A 15,667-nucleotide genomic window follows, 5' to 3' on the forward strand; every position below is an offset into this window, starting at 1 on the left:
GCATGCCAAAAAGCCTTGGGTCCTTGTGGCCAGAAAGGAGGCTTTGGTAAAATGACAGATGAAGGACAGAGAGGCTCTCTGCATGCAAACATATCCGAGCTGTTAGAATAACAGTAGAATCATTTTGGTGGGGAAAAGGACGGCTGCTAGATGCAGCTTCACGGGGTGGTGGAGGCGAGACAAAGTATTAAACCAAGGCGAAAAATACCAAACCTGATCCTAAACATTGTGGAAACTTGTAAATATATAGAGCTGAATATTAACTGCCTCCTAAGAAGAGCCTGTAGTCTGTAAAATCATGCTGGACTGAGTAGATGGCGCTGCACCGGTCTATTTATGTTATCATTTTCTTTTAAATAGTTTCGGATTTGTAAGCTGTAATATTATCTTATAAAGCGGGATATAAAATAAAAGTTTTTTCCTTCCGTTTTGCAGAACGTCTGCTGCCGAAACAGCCTTTTTTCTTTATTTTAAAGAATAATAATTATTGTCTCTAAGACTACGTTCAACAGCAGGAATTCTCCATTCATTAAAAACTGTTTTGTGCCTCCTGGGTGTCTGGAGTGACTATGTGAAGGATTTGATCTTCCTCTCTCTGTGACAGCAGCTCCCAAACTCATTTAAGTGGAGCGGACCAAATCTGTGTTGCACTTCTTATCCACTGTGAACGCAATCTCTGATGATCAGGTGCAACGCGCCCACTTTATGTTCTCACGGTTTTCTTTCTGTCAACGCAATTTAGCGGTCATTATTTGAAATCTTTGAAAATCAGGCTCCAAGTCTCATCTGACCAAAGCATCATCTTTTTGGTTTTCATGATGCTTGTTTCTAATTTTCTAAAAAAAAAAAAAAAAACTTTGAGGCTTTTAGTATTTAGGCTGGCATTAAATTATCCACACATGGATTCTGTTATCCAAATAAATTACTTCCAAAAGAAATTGGTCACACTGGATTTTATTTTTAAGGAATCACTGAATGGGGGTGAACATAAATGCAACTAATTTTTTTTATTTTTTTTGTAAAAAAAACAAACTATTAAACATTCTCCATCAACTTAATAATCGTGCACTTTGTGTTTGTTGATCTCATAAATCTCAATGTAAAGAATTAAAATCAGTGATAATACGCCAAAAATCTCTAAAAAGGTTAGGTGTGTGTGATTTACTACAAGTCATTTATTTAATTAAAACATGAAAAATGCTGAAAATTGACCCCATGAGTTCCTAAATAATACCACTGATAAAAATGGTAACATTTCTCAGACGACATTTCAGCGTTACATCTTTGAAATAAACAGCATATAAGATAGAAGGTCCCAGTTATGTTTAAGTGTACTTCAGTGGAGACATGGGAGTAAAAATGCAAAAACAGAACTAAAAATAAGTAATTTTTTCTTGAAAGTGGTGTATTTGTACTTTATTTGAGCAGGTAAATAAGATCATTTGCCAATGGAATAAGATTTTTCCTCTTAAAATAGGAACAACTCATCTCCATCAACTTATTTCAAGTGCAGTACATCTAATTATCTTATTTTAGGGGTAAAAATACTCCTTTCATTGGCAGATAATCTTATTTACCTGCTCAAATCAGGGGCAAATACGCTAATTTCAAGAAAATTGTACTTATTTTTAGTTCTGTTTTTGCAGTGTATCAACTGGCTGGATGCTTCGTCCACTCACATGTTCTTCTGCGTGTAGATGCTACTATTGGCGGCCAGCTTGTTCGCCTCTGACAGCTCGGCGATGCGCTGCTCCAGGTTCTTCATCTTGGAATCCATAGCATTGATGGTCTGAAGTAGAAGGGGGACAAACCACACCCTGCAGATTAACGTCTAACAAACACCCTCAAATCCAAATCTCAACAATAAGCAAAATCATAATAAGAACAAGTTAACATAATGTTACGTGTAAACAAAATCCCATTGAAATCATTGTAGTAGTTAGGGGATATGTTGATGGAGGACTCCCTGAGAAAGCTTCTTAACTACCACAGTAACACATTAACGAGATTAAAACGTAAGCCCGGGCCGTATTGAGCAACAAGCAACATTCTGCCAATTAGCCCGTCTTCTTTACCGCTACATGCCAACGCCTCCAAACCGGTGCCAGGAAGCGAATGAAACATCTGAACAGATCCCATCTTGGAACCAAATTGTTGTGTGCTCCCAAAAACACAGACTAAGCACACACAATCAAGTCCGGCACGTCTGGGGAGAATTAGAGGGAAAAACGTCGCCTTACGGCTTTCTGTTCGCTGATAAGTTTGCAGTTCTCCCTCGACTCCTCCTCCTGCTGTGCCCTTTTGGCCTCGAGGCTCTCCTTCTCGGTCATGTCCGCCTTCATCTGGGCTTCCAGAACCTGGATCAGTCAGAACGGGTCGAGATTGTTTTAGACGCGGTTCAGGCTTCGGCTAGAACCAGTAACCTGCTACAAATCAAGACTTCATGGCACATCTGTAAAGGTTGGCGGGAAAACTGGAGCATTGTCAAGTCTCAGTGTAAACCGTGTGAGGGCAACATGAACTCAGAGCACCCACCTTGATCTTATCTTCAAAAAGCCTCTCCTTCTGCACCAGCTGCGTTTCCATCCTCTGAGCGGTTGACTGGGCATCCCTCAGGTTGTCCTCGAGCTCCTGTGAGAAATTAAACGTTACAACAATATCTGAAGTCAGAACGATTCAACCTAGAAAATCGACTCTCGCTCCAAACAAAAGAAACAAAAACAAAAGGAAGAAACTTGCGTTAAAAAGCTGGAAATCCACAAGCTGACTGTAGCGGTGCCTGTTCATGTTTAAAATGGTAAAAATCTAAGAATGAAAGGGCAAATCTTTTTAAACCGTGTGTGAGTCCGTTTCCCTACATCCATTAATGGCAGACGAGATCTTTATGGGGTTGGATGGGTGGAAGGGACAGAGCGGTGGGGGAATTTAGGGGTGGAGCGGTGAAGGGTTTTAATGAGCTTTAGCCCAGGGTCTCTTACCAGGATCTTTTCGGCCATCTGCTGGATCTGCTGGGATTTGGTCTGAATGTCATCTTTCAGCTTGTTCTCCCGCCGCTCCACCATCTCCAGCCTCTTCACCTGGTTTTCCAGGGTCTTCCTGCCCTCCTGCTTACGCATCAAACAACATCCCGCATAAAAAGTAAGTGCACAGAAAAGTGGCGGCCATCCACACAGAAGAAGAAAGAGAAACAAGACGGTGGCAAAAACGGGGCCTTGAAATGCAAAAAAATAAGTAAAAATGTTCTTGAAATTACTATATTTGTCCTTGGTTTGAGCAAGTAAATAACATAATCTGCCAATGGAATGAGTATATTAACCCTTAAAATAAGATAATTAGATGTACTGTACCTGAAATAAGATGATGGAGATGAGTTGCTCTTATTTTAAGTGCAAAAAGCTTATTCTACTGGCAGATAATCTGATTTACCTGCTCAAATCAAGAATAAATACACTAATTCCAAGAAATTCTTCACCTACTTTAAGTTCCTCTTTGCAGTGTGCAAAAGTACACACAGCCCCTAAACATTTGCACAACTTGTCATGTTACAAACACAAACTTCAATATATTTCTTTAAGCTCAGGGTGTTGATTTTATGCTGCAGACCAACTCAAAGACCAAGGAAGGAGTCGTGGTTTTCATACATGGTGTACATGAATCCAAACATCTTCCACCATGTTGTTTTTTTATACCTTTTTGGGATTTACCATGTCCTGGATGACTGAGAATCTACTCCAGCATATGGTGTGCATGTATCCACCCCACCCCTTTCTTTTGAAAGCCCATCTTTTGCCGCAATTAATCTTCCGAGTCTCACCAAGAATTCTCAAACTAATTAAGGTCTGGACTTTGACGGGCTCATTGTAGCACATGTAAATGATTTAACTTTGTCGCTCCTTGTTCATCCATTTCCCCGTTAACTTTGATCAGCATCCCTGTTGGTGCTATAGACAACGTCGCCATAGTGTGATGTTGCCAACACCGTGTTTCACGATGAGGATGGTCTGTTCAGTGAAAGTTTTCTGCAAAGCCCTTTTAGATGTAAACCAGATGTTGTATTTTGGTCCCATTTGACCAGAATACCTTCTTCCACACGTTTGCTGTGCCCCTTAAATGTGTTAATTAGTGTCTGTTAACAATGGCTTTCGTCTTGCAACTATTCAAAAAAAATAAAATAGAAAATAAACAAATATGTGGGGTACACAACTAACGGCTTTCTTGTGCTCTCCTTGCCCATCATGTCATTTAAAGTGGACAAAAGCATACAAACCTGATACAATGAAGTTGTGTCTGCAGCATAAGAAAATAAACTAGAAAAAGCTGTTCCTGTGTAATAGTGAGTGAGAATGCTAATCTGCAGAATGATTTGAGCAGAAGATGCAGAAGATCCCTGCAGAAGAGAAAAAGTAGCTGAAAAACATTGAAATCAGATTTAAAGAATTTGAAAAAAATGAATTTGAAGAATTTGAAAAAATGGTAGAATTAGAAGAAAGAAGAATTTGAAGAATTTAAAAAATTTGAAGGAATTTAAAAGAATTTGAAAAAAAAAAATAAGAATTTGAAGGGATTGGAAGAATTTGAAGGAATCTAAAAAAATTAAAAAATTTGAAAAATATCAAAAAATTTAAAAAGATTTAACAATTTAAAGAATTGGAAGAATGTGAAGAATTTGTATCAATTTGCATTGATTTGGGAACAGCCAAAAAATAAATAAATCGCAGTGTAAAAGTTAGAGTATCCATCAGATATAACAGTCATGTCAGGAACGAGCCGAACATTTTGATACCAAAATTGTTGAAATCGGTTAAAGTATGTGGGAGTAGTTAGACACCAACGGAATAATAATAATAAAGAAAAACAGGAAAACAATAAGTGAGAATGCAGTATAGCATTCTCACTGATAAAGGAAAAACAAAACGGCTACATAGTTTTACAGGGCACTGTATGTAGATTTAGGCTGGTACCTCCGTCTCTCTCAGACGCCGCTTCAGAGTATCACTGGAGTCGGTTTTCCCCCGCAGGCGCTCCAGATCCCGCTCCAGTCGCTCTTTGGCCTGTCGGACATTCTGCAGCAGCTCGGTAGCTTCTGTGCTCGCTTTCACCGCCTGGGGAAAACCAGAAGGTCAAAGGCTGCTAATGGATCCCAAGACAAACATCGTCATTCGCTGGTCAAATTCTTATCCATGGAGGCCCGAAGGGGAAAAAAAATAAGTTACTCATGTGAATAAACTGAGCACTATAGTAAAAAAAAAAAACAAGAGTGCTTGTTTTCACACAAATCCCTAGGTTTTTATAGAGGGCCAGTACATGTTTCTTTTTGCCAGAAAGAAGAAACACTACAGGTCAATTTACCTTAGACAGCTTGTCTTGCAGCTCTTGGATTTTCACCTGCTGCTCAGAGTTGGTCTAAAAGAAAGGAAACCGTAAATTCATTCATGAAACTTAATAACTTTAGCTTTGCAAACATATGACTGGTCCCTTATTTACCTTCTCAAGTTTAGAAAGAAGCTCCTCCACTTCAGCTTTTCCTTGCTCTTTAGCCTGAAAATGATTATCCCCAAACCGATTAGACAACACTGCAAAGCTGAGAACACAGTTTACTGTAAAATGATGACGTTTTGAGAAATAAAAACATGTGTGGTATTTTTTTTTTAATCTGAATGTCCACATCCACTATTTAGCAGAGACGGATCCACAGCTAACAACGCAGCGGTTCTGTTCTAGCAAACCAGCTCTGGTTTGCTAGAACCCAAGCAAACGACCCCTTTACACCTGATAAATGCAGACAACTCAAGGGCAAACCAGGGTTTGCTACAGAGCATGCGCTTTACATAAACCACGTCCATTTTGGGGAGTGAAAAAATACCTTTTGGATCCTCTGCTGGTATTCCACCGCTTTTCGTTTGAGCTCCTCGCTCGTCTGTCTGGAGTCTCTCAGCTCGGCTTCGTAGAGGTCGCTGCGACGCCTTGCGGCTGAAAGGTCCTCCTCCAGCTGTCTGATGGTCACCTGCATCTCCTCCAGCTGGGCGTGGTACTCCTGCAGACATCGGCGGCACACGGTGGTGAACGACAGCGAGGAGGAAAGAGAGAAAGAGCGCTGCAGATGGGAATAAAACCCTTCATCTAATGCAGGGTTCCTACAGCATAAGATAAGTTAAATTCAAGACTTTTAAGACTTTTTAATGCCACTTGAAATAAAAAGTTAAGACCAACTTCACGATAAACAAGATAAACCTGGTTGCGACAACTTCACCCAAATGTTTATTTTAACATAAACCATTACTTTCTGGCCCAGTAGACATGTTTAAAATTTTGAAAAACATTCCATATAGGAATAAAGCTAAAAAACACACAAATTACAGATATATTTTTTAACAACTACTGAACTGAATGCACAAACTTTGTTTTGTTCCCTACTAAAATAAACTATAAATCAGTATTAAAAACCACAACATAACCAGTGCCGACTCTTTTTTGCAGCTATGGTCCGGCCGCAACAGTTTTTATTGGTTCTGCTATCGGGATGGAACCAATAATGGTTACATTGAGCCGTTCGGTAAATTAAAAAAATTATAATTGTGTCAATTATTTTACTGTTTGGTAAGAATTACAAAAACTAAATCCTATTTATGACCTGTTAACAATTTTAAGACCTAAGAAAGACTGATTTAAGACATTTTAATGCCAATTAAGGCCTTAGTTTTATATTACAGAATTCAATGCCTTTTAAGACTTTTTAAGGATCCGCAGGAACCCTGTAATGGCTGAAAAATGATGTTGGTGAGTCCCAAGATGTTTTAGTTCTTCAGACCCCCCCAGGGTTATGTATGTAAACGTCAAATTTAGAAGGTTACATACATTTCCTTAATATTTAGCAGCACTGCCCTTAGATTCTATGCCTTGGGTCAAACGATTAATTGGTCATTGTCCATTCGGAAAACACACGTGTGCCCCAGCTTTAACTCCCCAGACAGCTGTTTAAGCGGGGAGGAGCCACGCAGAAAGCAGCCGAAACGCCAGCCATTAAACCGTATGATGTCCAAAGCAAAGCGCTAAAGTTGTGAAGCAGGAGAGCGACCGTTGTCTGTACACGATCACCTGGAACAACCCCTGAAATCTTGAGAGCTAAATAGTAAATAAGCTATACCAAAATTAGATTGGCACTGCAGGAAGACATTGGCAGGAACTAAATTGGAGTTTACTGAAGACATGCAGAAACATCACTCAGGATTTAAACACCTGTCGCCAAAAACCATTCAGCTTCGTCCAGAACGTCAAGTGTGATACTTTACTGCTCTGCAAAGCTATTAAAATTTCAAACATGTGTATGGTATTGATTTTTGACTGCGTCTCAGTATCGACAAATGTTTATTTAAATCCTGATCAGGGAAAAAGTGAATCTACTGCATTTCTCTTGTAGCTTTTTAAGTCTTGACAGCAGCCAAGTATTCATTTTTCTGCGGCGTTAGTCAGAAGCTGAGATCTAAGTGCAGACAGCCAGTGCTATACAAAGACACATCTCCCAGATCTGCTGACACCGTTTCAGCGTGTCGTCATCAACTGAAACTGCAGTTCTTTGAGACAGTTTTTTTTTTTTTCTGCAAAAGTGCAAAAGTTGAAGCTAAAGCCCCAAAAAGCCCAACTTCCCGCATTATTAACATTTTATTCTCCCAGAATCTTTGGAGATATGATGCAAATAAATGGAAACTATTCTCTTTTGACAAGAAATGTCTTGAGCGCAGAGATTTTCGCACATTTATGATTATGAGAAACGTAGCCGGTTTCTCAATAGAGCATCTGATACAGACGGAGATCTAGCTGTTTTAGGTTTGCCTCTACACATTTCGCATGCATCTCTTACATGATGACTTTGCGTATTAAGCCAGAGTAATTACTGGTCCCCCCCCATGTGGTAGCTGGGAGAACCTCTTGGTCAATTGCTCATGTTTTGAACCTTACAGGGCAGCCATCTGCTCTGATGACCTTTATGAGTGTCGGACACCCAGAGGGGGAAGCCCTGTCTGTGTAACGGACACGCATAGAGGGGAAATACCATCTCGCTGCTTCCTCCGTCACTCTGTGAGTTACAGCTTAAAACAAAGCTTGCAAAAACATAAAAAAAACAAGAAAAAGTCTCCATGTTTCTGAGTGGAAAATGAAACCTTCTCGTTTCTCGCCCAACGACGTACTTGTTCCTTAATTTCCTGCAGCTTGTTGCTCTGTTCTCTGATGTCGTGCAGCAGCTGCATGGCCTTGTCGTCCTCCCTGGAGACCTCGACGCGTGCCTCTTCCAAGCTTCGCTTCAGGCTCTGCAGAAAACGTGCACGCAAACGCGAGGTCCGATCAACACAGTCGCTGGTGGGAAGAACTGCACAGATGTCTGAATGAGCAATCGCTCCTTTAACAACAACACATTCAGACGTTCTCAGACAGCCTCTGAACACGTCTGAATGAGCTGGTAGTATGACTCACGCTGCACTCGGTGATGTAGGTGGCGAGGTCTTGCTCCAGGATGCTCCTCTGAGTCTCGGACGCCTTCAGCTCCACGTCCTTCTGGTGGAGCACTGACTCCAGGTCAGTCATTTTACGCTGGAACCTGGAGATTTCCTGCTCCATCTCAATACCATCAAAGAGAAAACACACATTATTCACCGCCCTCAAGAAAAGCTTGGACATTTAAAGCATTAAAGAAAGAAAGAAATAGTGGTTTTATGTTCAAACTGTTCAAAAGTGAGAACATCCGCTGTAAGAAATCTGGAAATGAGCAACATGCTGGTATGCCAACTGGTATTTGGCCGGTAAAGCTTATTCTGACACAGATTATAAGTGATTTCTCTGACCCGTCGCGCCGCAGAGAATGCCGCAAATTACGAAGCTGTGATGTTGTACAAACAAGGAGATTATCTTGGCTTATTGAAGCACAAACAGAAGCTTCTCTGATCTCTGTTTAGCCAGTCTGCCAGAATAAACACAACAAGTCTGGTAATAAAACCCACTTCGGTGGGCGGATTTTGGTCAAAATCCAAAATACGGAAACAGACGTTTACATTATTTCCAGTAGGGAATTAAGTCACTTTGGTTTGCATGAAATTTCTTTTTCCAAAGGGGCTCACAATGCTTTATTTTATTTATTTTTTTGGAAGAAGAGCTTTACTTAACAAAACCGCACCAAGACTAAGTTAAGAAAGCTTTGTCAACAAATAACTGAAGAAACATAAAACAGGGTTTGCACTCCTACCTTATGGCATTTGTCTTGAGTTTCCTGTAATTCTTTGCTTTTAAGATGAAGCTTCTTTTCCATGGAGTTGGTCTTAGCAGGAGAGTTGAGGCCGGCAGACACTGAGCTAAGACAACGACATGGAGAGGGTCTTTAGTGCGTTTAGGCAAAGCAGACACGCTTCAAACTGACTTGACCTGTGAAAAATTTAAAAATGCTGCATAATGTACTGCAGTAACATACATTTCTTCCATGTAGGTTTTAAGAAAAAGGTCAGAATCCCATCTGAGCAGCTTAATGTGCCATGTAAAAAAAAAAACAATGTACGCTTTAATTAAGTGAATTGCCAAGAACAAAAAGAGCAAGGCTGAAAACATTTTCACGCTGTAACCCGCATTCTTATCCCTTAACAGTATGTTTCTAAGGGCCGGGCATCCAAATAGTCTCTGTGGGAGGATTAAGAGGGCAAAGGGCCACTTCTTTCCAGCCACTAACAACATTTTTAAGGCTTATTTGAAAATGAAGGGGTGAGTTTTGCAAATGCTCTCACTAATGCAATTATTTTTTACACAGCACTGTAACGTCTAGTTTACACCGTTCAGATTTAGGGTTCGGTTTTCTGGGGGTTCCTGTCCGCCGTTAGGCAGACGACTCCCTGATTTATGTCCCTCTTTAAAAAGGCAAAGGGTTTCTCGCTAGACTCGCCGTTCAAATGTCTTGATGACGCAACAGCCTGGTTGGCTTCGAACGTTTTACACTCCACCATGGATCTTGGTCCTTAGGCACAGTATGTTAGACCGAGAATCACAAATCTGGGAATAAAGATTGATGCAGATCTTGAACGGCAGATTAAGGGCTGTTGTAAGATCCAGCTCTTTGTCATTTTAGGTACTTAGCCAAAAATAAAGTCTGCTCTATCAAGGCAGCTTTTCAGCACCAGCAATCCATGCGTCTAGGCTGGATTACTGCAACACGTTCTAGTCTGGGGGTTAGTGATGCTTTCATGCGGCGCCACTTTGAACCGGAACAAGGAAGTCTGAGCACATTACCCCCATTTTAACCTCTACATTTCAGGATCCTTTTAAAACTTTTTATTTCCTTCTCAAACTCTTAATGGCCAGCCTAAATCACGTAAGGATTGCATTGAAATGCTGCGTCTGTTCAGAAATTATTGCGTCGTCACTGTTATAACTCCTGTAAACGGGAAGGACCCGCACATTGTGACAGGACGGCTTTATAACGCCGCGGCTGTGATAAAAAGCTGTCATAACGCGGACACAAAACCAATCGGCAAAAGTAAACAACATTAAGGTTTGCCTTGGATTAATTGTCTATTTAGAGGCGTATCTAGTCCAATAACACTGCTGCCAACAGTGAGGGTGATGAAAGTCCTTCAGAGGAGAGAATATGGAGCTTATTCTAGCCAATATGGTTTATCCAGCACAAAAAACAAACCGCAGAGGGGAAAAAAATATAGCAATGCCGGCCTGAAAATATTAATACATTTCCTCTTTCTCTGACAAAATAATGTGACAGGAGAATTTTGATTGTGTTGTTGTTTACATTGGGTCTATTTTTAACTTTGCAGGGATTTCTTTTGCTTTTATATCTTTCCCTGATTTGCTTCCTTTGGATTATCAAGAGCACAGTCAATTCGGTTTAATCTCCTACGCTGGAGACGTCTCTTAACAGCGGCTTTTTGAATAAATGAACGGGCCATTATGAATGGGTTTAAGAAATGCAGCAAAAGGATAAAGTTGACTCAGCCTTAGTCACAGTGTTGAAAAAAAAAAAAAAAACAGCACAAAAGCGAGCCGTGCTCTCTCTGCGCTCCTGCAGTAAGGAGAGATCCCCCTGAAACACATCAATACGTGGAACGTATAGCACATTATACAAGCAGAATCCCCCTCCCACTCACATAGAGCTGGGCTAAATAAAACCTGAAGCACCACGCCGGTCATTTCTTTCATGGGAATCCTGATTAAAAACAGGAAGACGACAAGGAGACATCCAGATAATGTTAGGAATTCAATTCAGACGGTTTCTTTAGCTGAATAGTTAAAAGAGACCATTTGCAAATAATATTGTAGGGGCTGAAAGGTATCCAGAAGGGGTTCTCTGGACTGGGGTTGAGGGTTTTTAAAAGAAAAATCTTTCCTAAGTGACACAATATCAAAGGTAGATGGATATCTTTCCCATAACATTCAAACCCTTTAGTTGCTCTTCATGGCGTGTTTACATTGAGCGTTTGTGTGGGTGAAAAGGATTCTGAAGTAAAGGCCAAACCCGAGGAGGAGATAAAGAAAGCTAAACAAAGAGCATACAGGAGAGAAAATACTGGACCGCTGAGTGCAGTTAAAGAACATGGTGGTTGTCATTTCTTTGAACTGTGGCTGGAAAATAAATGAGGATTCAGTGCAGACCGCATTACTGAGGGCAATCAATGAGAGACGGGAACGCGCGGAAGGTATGCATGTTTAAGGCTTATTAGCATTGATCTGATGTGTTCACAGAACGTATTTATAACAAAAGAGAAATACGCAATATGAGGTAAATGCACCTAAAGACACAACCCTGACGGCAAGAAATCCTGATCAACAGAGCAGTAGTGGGGGGAATAATATGTTACAATATCAGCTTTATGTGAATTTCTGATCATTTGCCATCCAGTCTTGATTTTAAAAATGAAGGAAAACAATGTAATAAAACAATAAAAAAAAATATAGGTAAAGATCCTTCCTTAAAGAATTTATCATCTGGTGGTAAAAATCTGTCATATTTTACCAATTTAAGATCATTCAGATGAAACATACTCGTTTTATACTTTCCAAAATGCAATTTCTAAAAAAGGTTGCAACCATTTCCATAAGTTCTCCAAACTAAGGAAAAAAAACGGTCTGATTAACAATATCAAGGTATACTAAACAGTTATGGTTTTAAAAACCACCAAGGTTTTCCATCATACTATTTTTTTTCTAGCATTATGAACCATAGAGAATTGAAGTGAAGACTTTATGAGTCTTTTTTTCTTCCTTTTACTCAGGAGGGGCATCTGTCCTACTGGTGGCGTTGTGAGGTAGGTCAGAAAACTCGATTTAAAAACACAGGAAACCAAAGCCTCCAACCATCCTCAGCAAATAGCTCCAACACTGCAAGCGTTAGCTGCCAAAGCTCACCAAAAGCCAATCTTACACCATGTTATTGTGTCGGATGAGAGTTAGCTGGTCGGCTAAATAAATATGACTTATCCTCTGGGGACTTTGAAGAAAACTTTACACCCTGCCAGCCATCTGGCATCATTCAGGGAATTTTAATAAGGAGCTGTCAACGTATCATACTCTCACCCAAAGTGTTAGATGACAGACCAGACAGATTTTTTTTTTTTTTTACTCTACTCTAGTTAATCACAACCAGCAGGGGGACAAGGGAAACTCCTGAAGCCAAACATATTAAGAATAAAAAAACGCAAATAAAATCAGGAGCAGAAAGCCCAAAACAAACGATTAGCATTTCATAATGCCCCAACTCTTGGCTTAATTGTGTCCTTTTGTGGAATTGCAATGAAGAAGGTGCGTGGGGATGTGCATATGCGCGCACCGCACAATACTGGAACGGCGACGTGGGTCCTGAGCTCCTCTTTGTCAAAAACGCAGCGAGGAAAACAACTGGCTCCAGTTAAACAGCTCCAACAGATGAGTGATGTTGGAACAGCAAGGGACGGAGACATTAGAAGAGGGAGAGAGGAAGAGGAGATGAGACTGGTAAAGATGGGGGTGGGGGCCGAAGGGGGGGCGGTGGGGGGCATCACGGTTGTAACCATAGAAATAGATTTTCTTCCCCCGATCTGAGCTCTCAGCCTTCCTTCTTGTCTAATCTGCAAATGCTTCTTCCTTCCTTCTCTCTTGCTGCTGCTGCTGCAGCCGCTGCTGTCAAAGAGCCGCAGTCTTTCCAGCACCATTAACCGGTGAGAGCACCGGCCCCGGGGAGGGGGCTGGAAAACTGAAACCCATCCTCCGGCTTTATTAGCAGAGGTTAAGAAGCCAAATACCATTAGGATAAATTACATTCCCAAGCTTGTGCCGTTAAAAGTCAGGAGCTCATTATGCCTCACAGTGAAACCACAACAGAAGCGACGGTGGGAGTGTGCCGGTGTGTGTGTGTGTGTGTGTGGGGGGGGGGGGGGGGTTCCACGTCTCGGCAAACCTCATTGACACACTCAGCCGCATACCAATCAGTGTTCATGGGGGAAGATAACGCAGCCCCGGCGTCCTCGGGTTCGTTTATTTATTCTGCCTGCGCATCAGATGAACTACGTGTGGTCTCCAAGCACACAAAAGAGAAAGAAGAATGCAAATTGAACGGGAGAATTTCCTCCTCTCCTTCCCCGCTGGTTCCGCACATCATATGGACAAATTAATTTTAAGCCCCAACAGGCAGTAAACTATTGACATAGATGAAACCTGCTTCCCTAGGCCACAACACTGGGTCACCTGAAAGAGGGCTACCGGCCAACCACGAAGCCCGACAGCAGCAAAGACCCAGTGTTAGTACTGTGGGGGGGGGGGACAACAAAGATGTTACAGAGGCGTATGCAAAGGATCTGTGAGATGATTACTGGTGGATTTACTCTGAATACTAAATAAATAAATCAAAAAGGTAAAACATACTGGTAAACAGGTAGCACTCACTCAGATTTGGCCAACGCTGTTAACGCTCTGCTGAAGAACCAGCCTAGAAAGGGCAGATCCTGGCCCCGGAAGCCTGCTGGCACGGCTCCTCGCTGGGTTGCTGAGGCTGGCCGGGGGGCAGCCTGCTCCGGCTCCTCGAAATTAGAGGTGTCATCCTCGGCGTGCAACGCAGGAACAAAAGGCGGCGGAACTGCAAGAGTAAAAAAGGGACGAGAGGAGGAGGGAACAGGAGAGGGCATAGGAGAGAAAAAAAAAAAAAAAAAAAAAAAGTAGTTAAAAAAAACCAACGATTTTTAAAAAAAAAAAACAACACAAGGAGAAAGGAAAGAGAAAGGAGGGGAGGAGAAGAGCGGTGGGAGCCTAGAGTGCGGCAAGTCGCGCGTTGATGCACATGCTGCCTCTGTTCCTCCCTCCCTCCTCTCGCCTCCTTTCATACACATGCTCGCTCGCTCTCCCTCACTGCAGCAGAGCAAGCTAATCAGCTGGAGTCACAGCTGAAGCAAAAAGCGCCATCTGTCTTGAGCTGTCAATAAACAAGGACTGGATATCCAACGCAAACATGTATAGATGAGATACTTCTTAAAGAGTATTTTACATCAGTTCAATTAAAGGACTAAATGACTTTTAAAGACTTTACGTTACGTTTTGTATAACAATCAACACATTCTGGTTTTAAAAAAAAAATTAAATCATAAATAACCCACCAGATCTGATGCTTTCATCAAAACAATGTGACTTTTTACAAGTATTAAGTCATCCGAGGACATAAATAAAAATGGTAGATAAAAAAAATAATTCCTCCTTTCTGTCTAACGGGTAAAGTGGGACGTTGTTCATAAAGGTTTTGGCGGAAAATCTTTGAGCGTTACGGTCGTGCTTTCCAAAAGCTGCTCAGCTGACGTTGTCAAACTGAAGGAAAACAATGACGCCAAACCGCCGCGCGCGTATCGCCGCCACAGACGGCGTGCTGCTGTAGCCCGCGCACGTGATTTCTGCTGCGTCTGTTGAGCAGCAGATGAGTTGCGGATCTTTACCGGCAGCCTTTCTCCCATTTTCCTCCTACAGTAGGAGCTGGCCCGCTGCCAAACGACTCATAGGATCTCATTATTTTACAAGTGAAAACGCTTTTCATGATATAATTACTCTTTGTTGCTCACATACATCCACAGAAATACAGAAATACCTTCAGGTTTAAAACTATTTCTATATTTGACAGCCAGACTCTGATCATTTGTCTAAATTACTGTTACAAGGTTGAAAACAGAGCGTCAGAAGAAGGGACCCCCCATACACACCTTGTCTCAAGTTGTTCCAGTCTACGTTGGAGAAGAAGGCGTGACACCGGAGTCCCTGGTAACCCAGGCGCTCTTTGGCTCCACACAGCAGGCTCTGCACCAGGTCAACAAACGGCTTGCTGGTACGGGGCTCCTCTGGAAACTTTAAGAAACGCTGGAAGCAAACAAGATAGACACTCAATAATAATCCAGACTGTCTTCTTTCTTTTCTTTGAATGAACACCGTACCGGAACACGCGACCGTTTACCTGAAAGTTAAGGATGTTGTGAATGGTCTTGGCGGACGTGCCGTCAGAGAAAGGCGACTTGGCGTAGATCATCTCATAGGCGATAATCCCAAGGGACCACCAGTCACACTCGACCCCGTAGGTGCTCTGAGAGCCCCCGTTTATGGCTGTCAGGACCTCTGGGGACAGAAACTCCTGGGTTCCAACAGGTACTGTGGCATTAGCTACCTGGAAAAAATTAGG

At 41.7% G+C, this 15,667-nt stretch overlaps 1 protein-coding gene across 8 annotated transcripts in view; it reads right to left on the reverse strand.

The window, feature by feature from the left end:
* The window catches only part of cita (citron rho-interacting serine/threonine kinase a), a 52,746-nt gene that overhangs the window by 27,952 nt on the left and 9,127 nt on the right, over positions 1 to 15,667 (reverse strand). For 5 of the 8 annotated variants that reach the window (XM_021320570.2, XM_012870701.3, XM_012870702.3 and 2 more), the window contains 14 exons: positions 15,446 to 15,652; positions 15,198 to 15,351; positions 13,903 to 14,092; positions 9,236 to 9,341; positions 8,470 to 8,613; positions 8,187 to 8,306; positions 5,864 to 6,034; positions 5,485 to 5,538; positions 5,350 to 5,403; positions 4,962 to 5,102; positions 2,979 to 3,107; positions 2,536 to 2,631; positions 2,241 to 2,357; positions 1,680 to 1,789 (listed from right to left, as the gene is read on the reverse strand). In XM_021320570.2, the coding sequence (XP_021176245.2) occupies positions 1,680 to 1,789; positions 2,241 to 2,357; positions 2,536 to 2,631; positions 2,979 to 3,107; positions 4,962 to 5,102; positions 5,350 to 5,403; positions 5,485 to 5,538; positions 5,864 to 6,034; positions 8,187 to 8,306; positions 8,470 to 8,613; positions 9,236 to 9,341; positions 13,903 to 14,092; positions 15,198 to 15,351; positions 15,446 to 15,652 (1,793 nt within the window). The remainder of the gene's footprint in view (positions 1 to 1,679; positions 1,790 to 2,240; positions 2,358 to 2,535; positions 2,632 to 2,978; positions 3,108 to 4,961; positions 5,103 to 5,349; positions 5,404 to 5,484; positions 5,539 to 5,863; positions 6,035 to 8,186; positions 8,307 to 8,469; positions 8,614 to 9,235; positions 9,342 to 13,902; positions 14,093 to 15,197; positions 15,352 to 15,445; positions 15,653 to 15,667) is intronic. The other 3 variants (XM_012870704.3, XM_021320569.2, XM_036151200.1) reach the window with 1 other exon arrangement.

The sequence above is a fragment of the Fundulus heteroclitus genome, chromosome 20, assembly GCF_011125445.2.
Source record: "Fundulus heteroclitus isolate FHET01 chromosome 20, MU-UCD_Fhet_4.1, whole genome shotgun sequence".
NCBI classification, from domain to species: Eukaryota; Metazoa; Chordata; class Actinopteri; order Cyprinodontiformes; family Fundulidae; genus Fundulus; species Fundulus heteroclitus.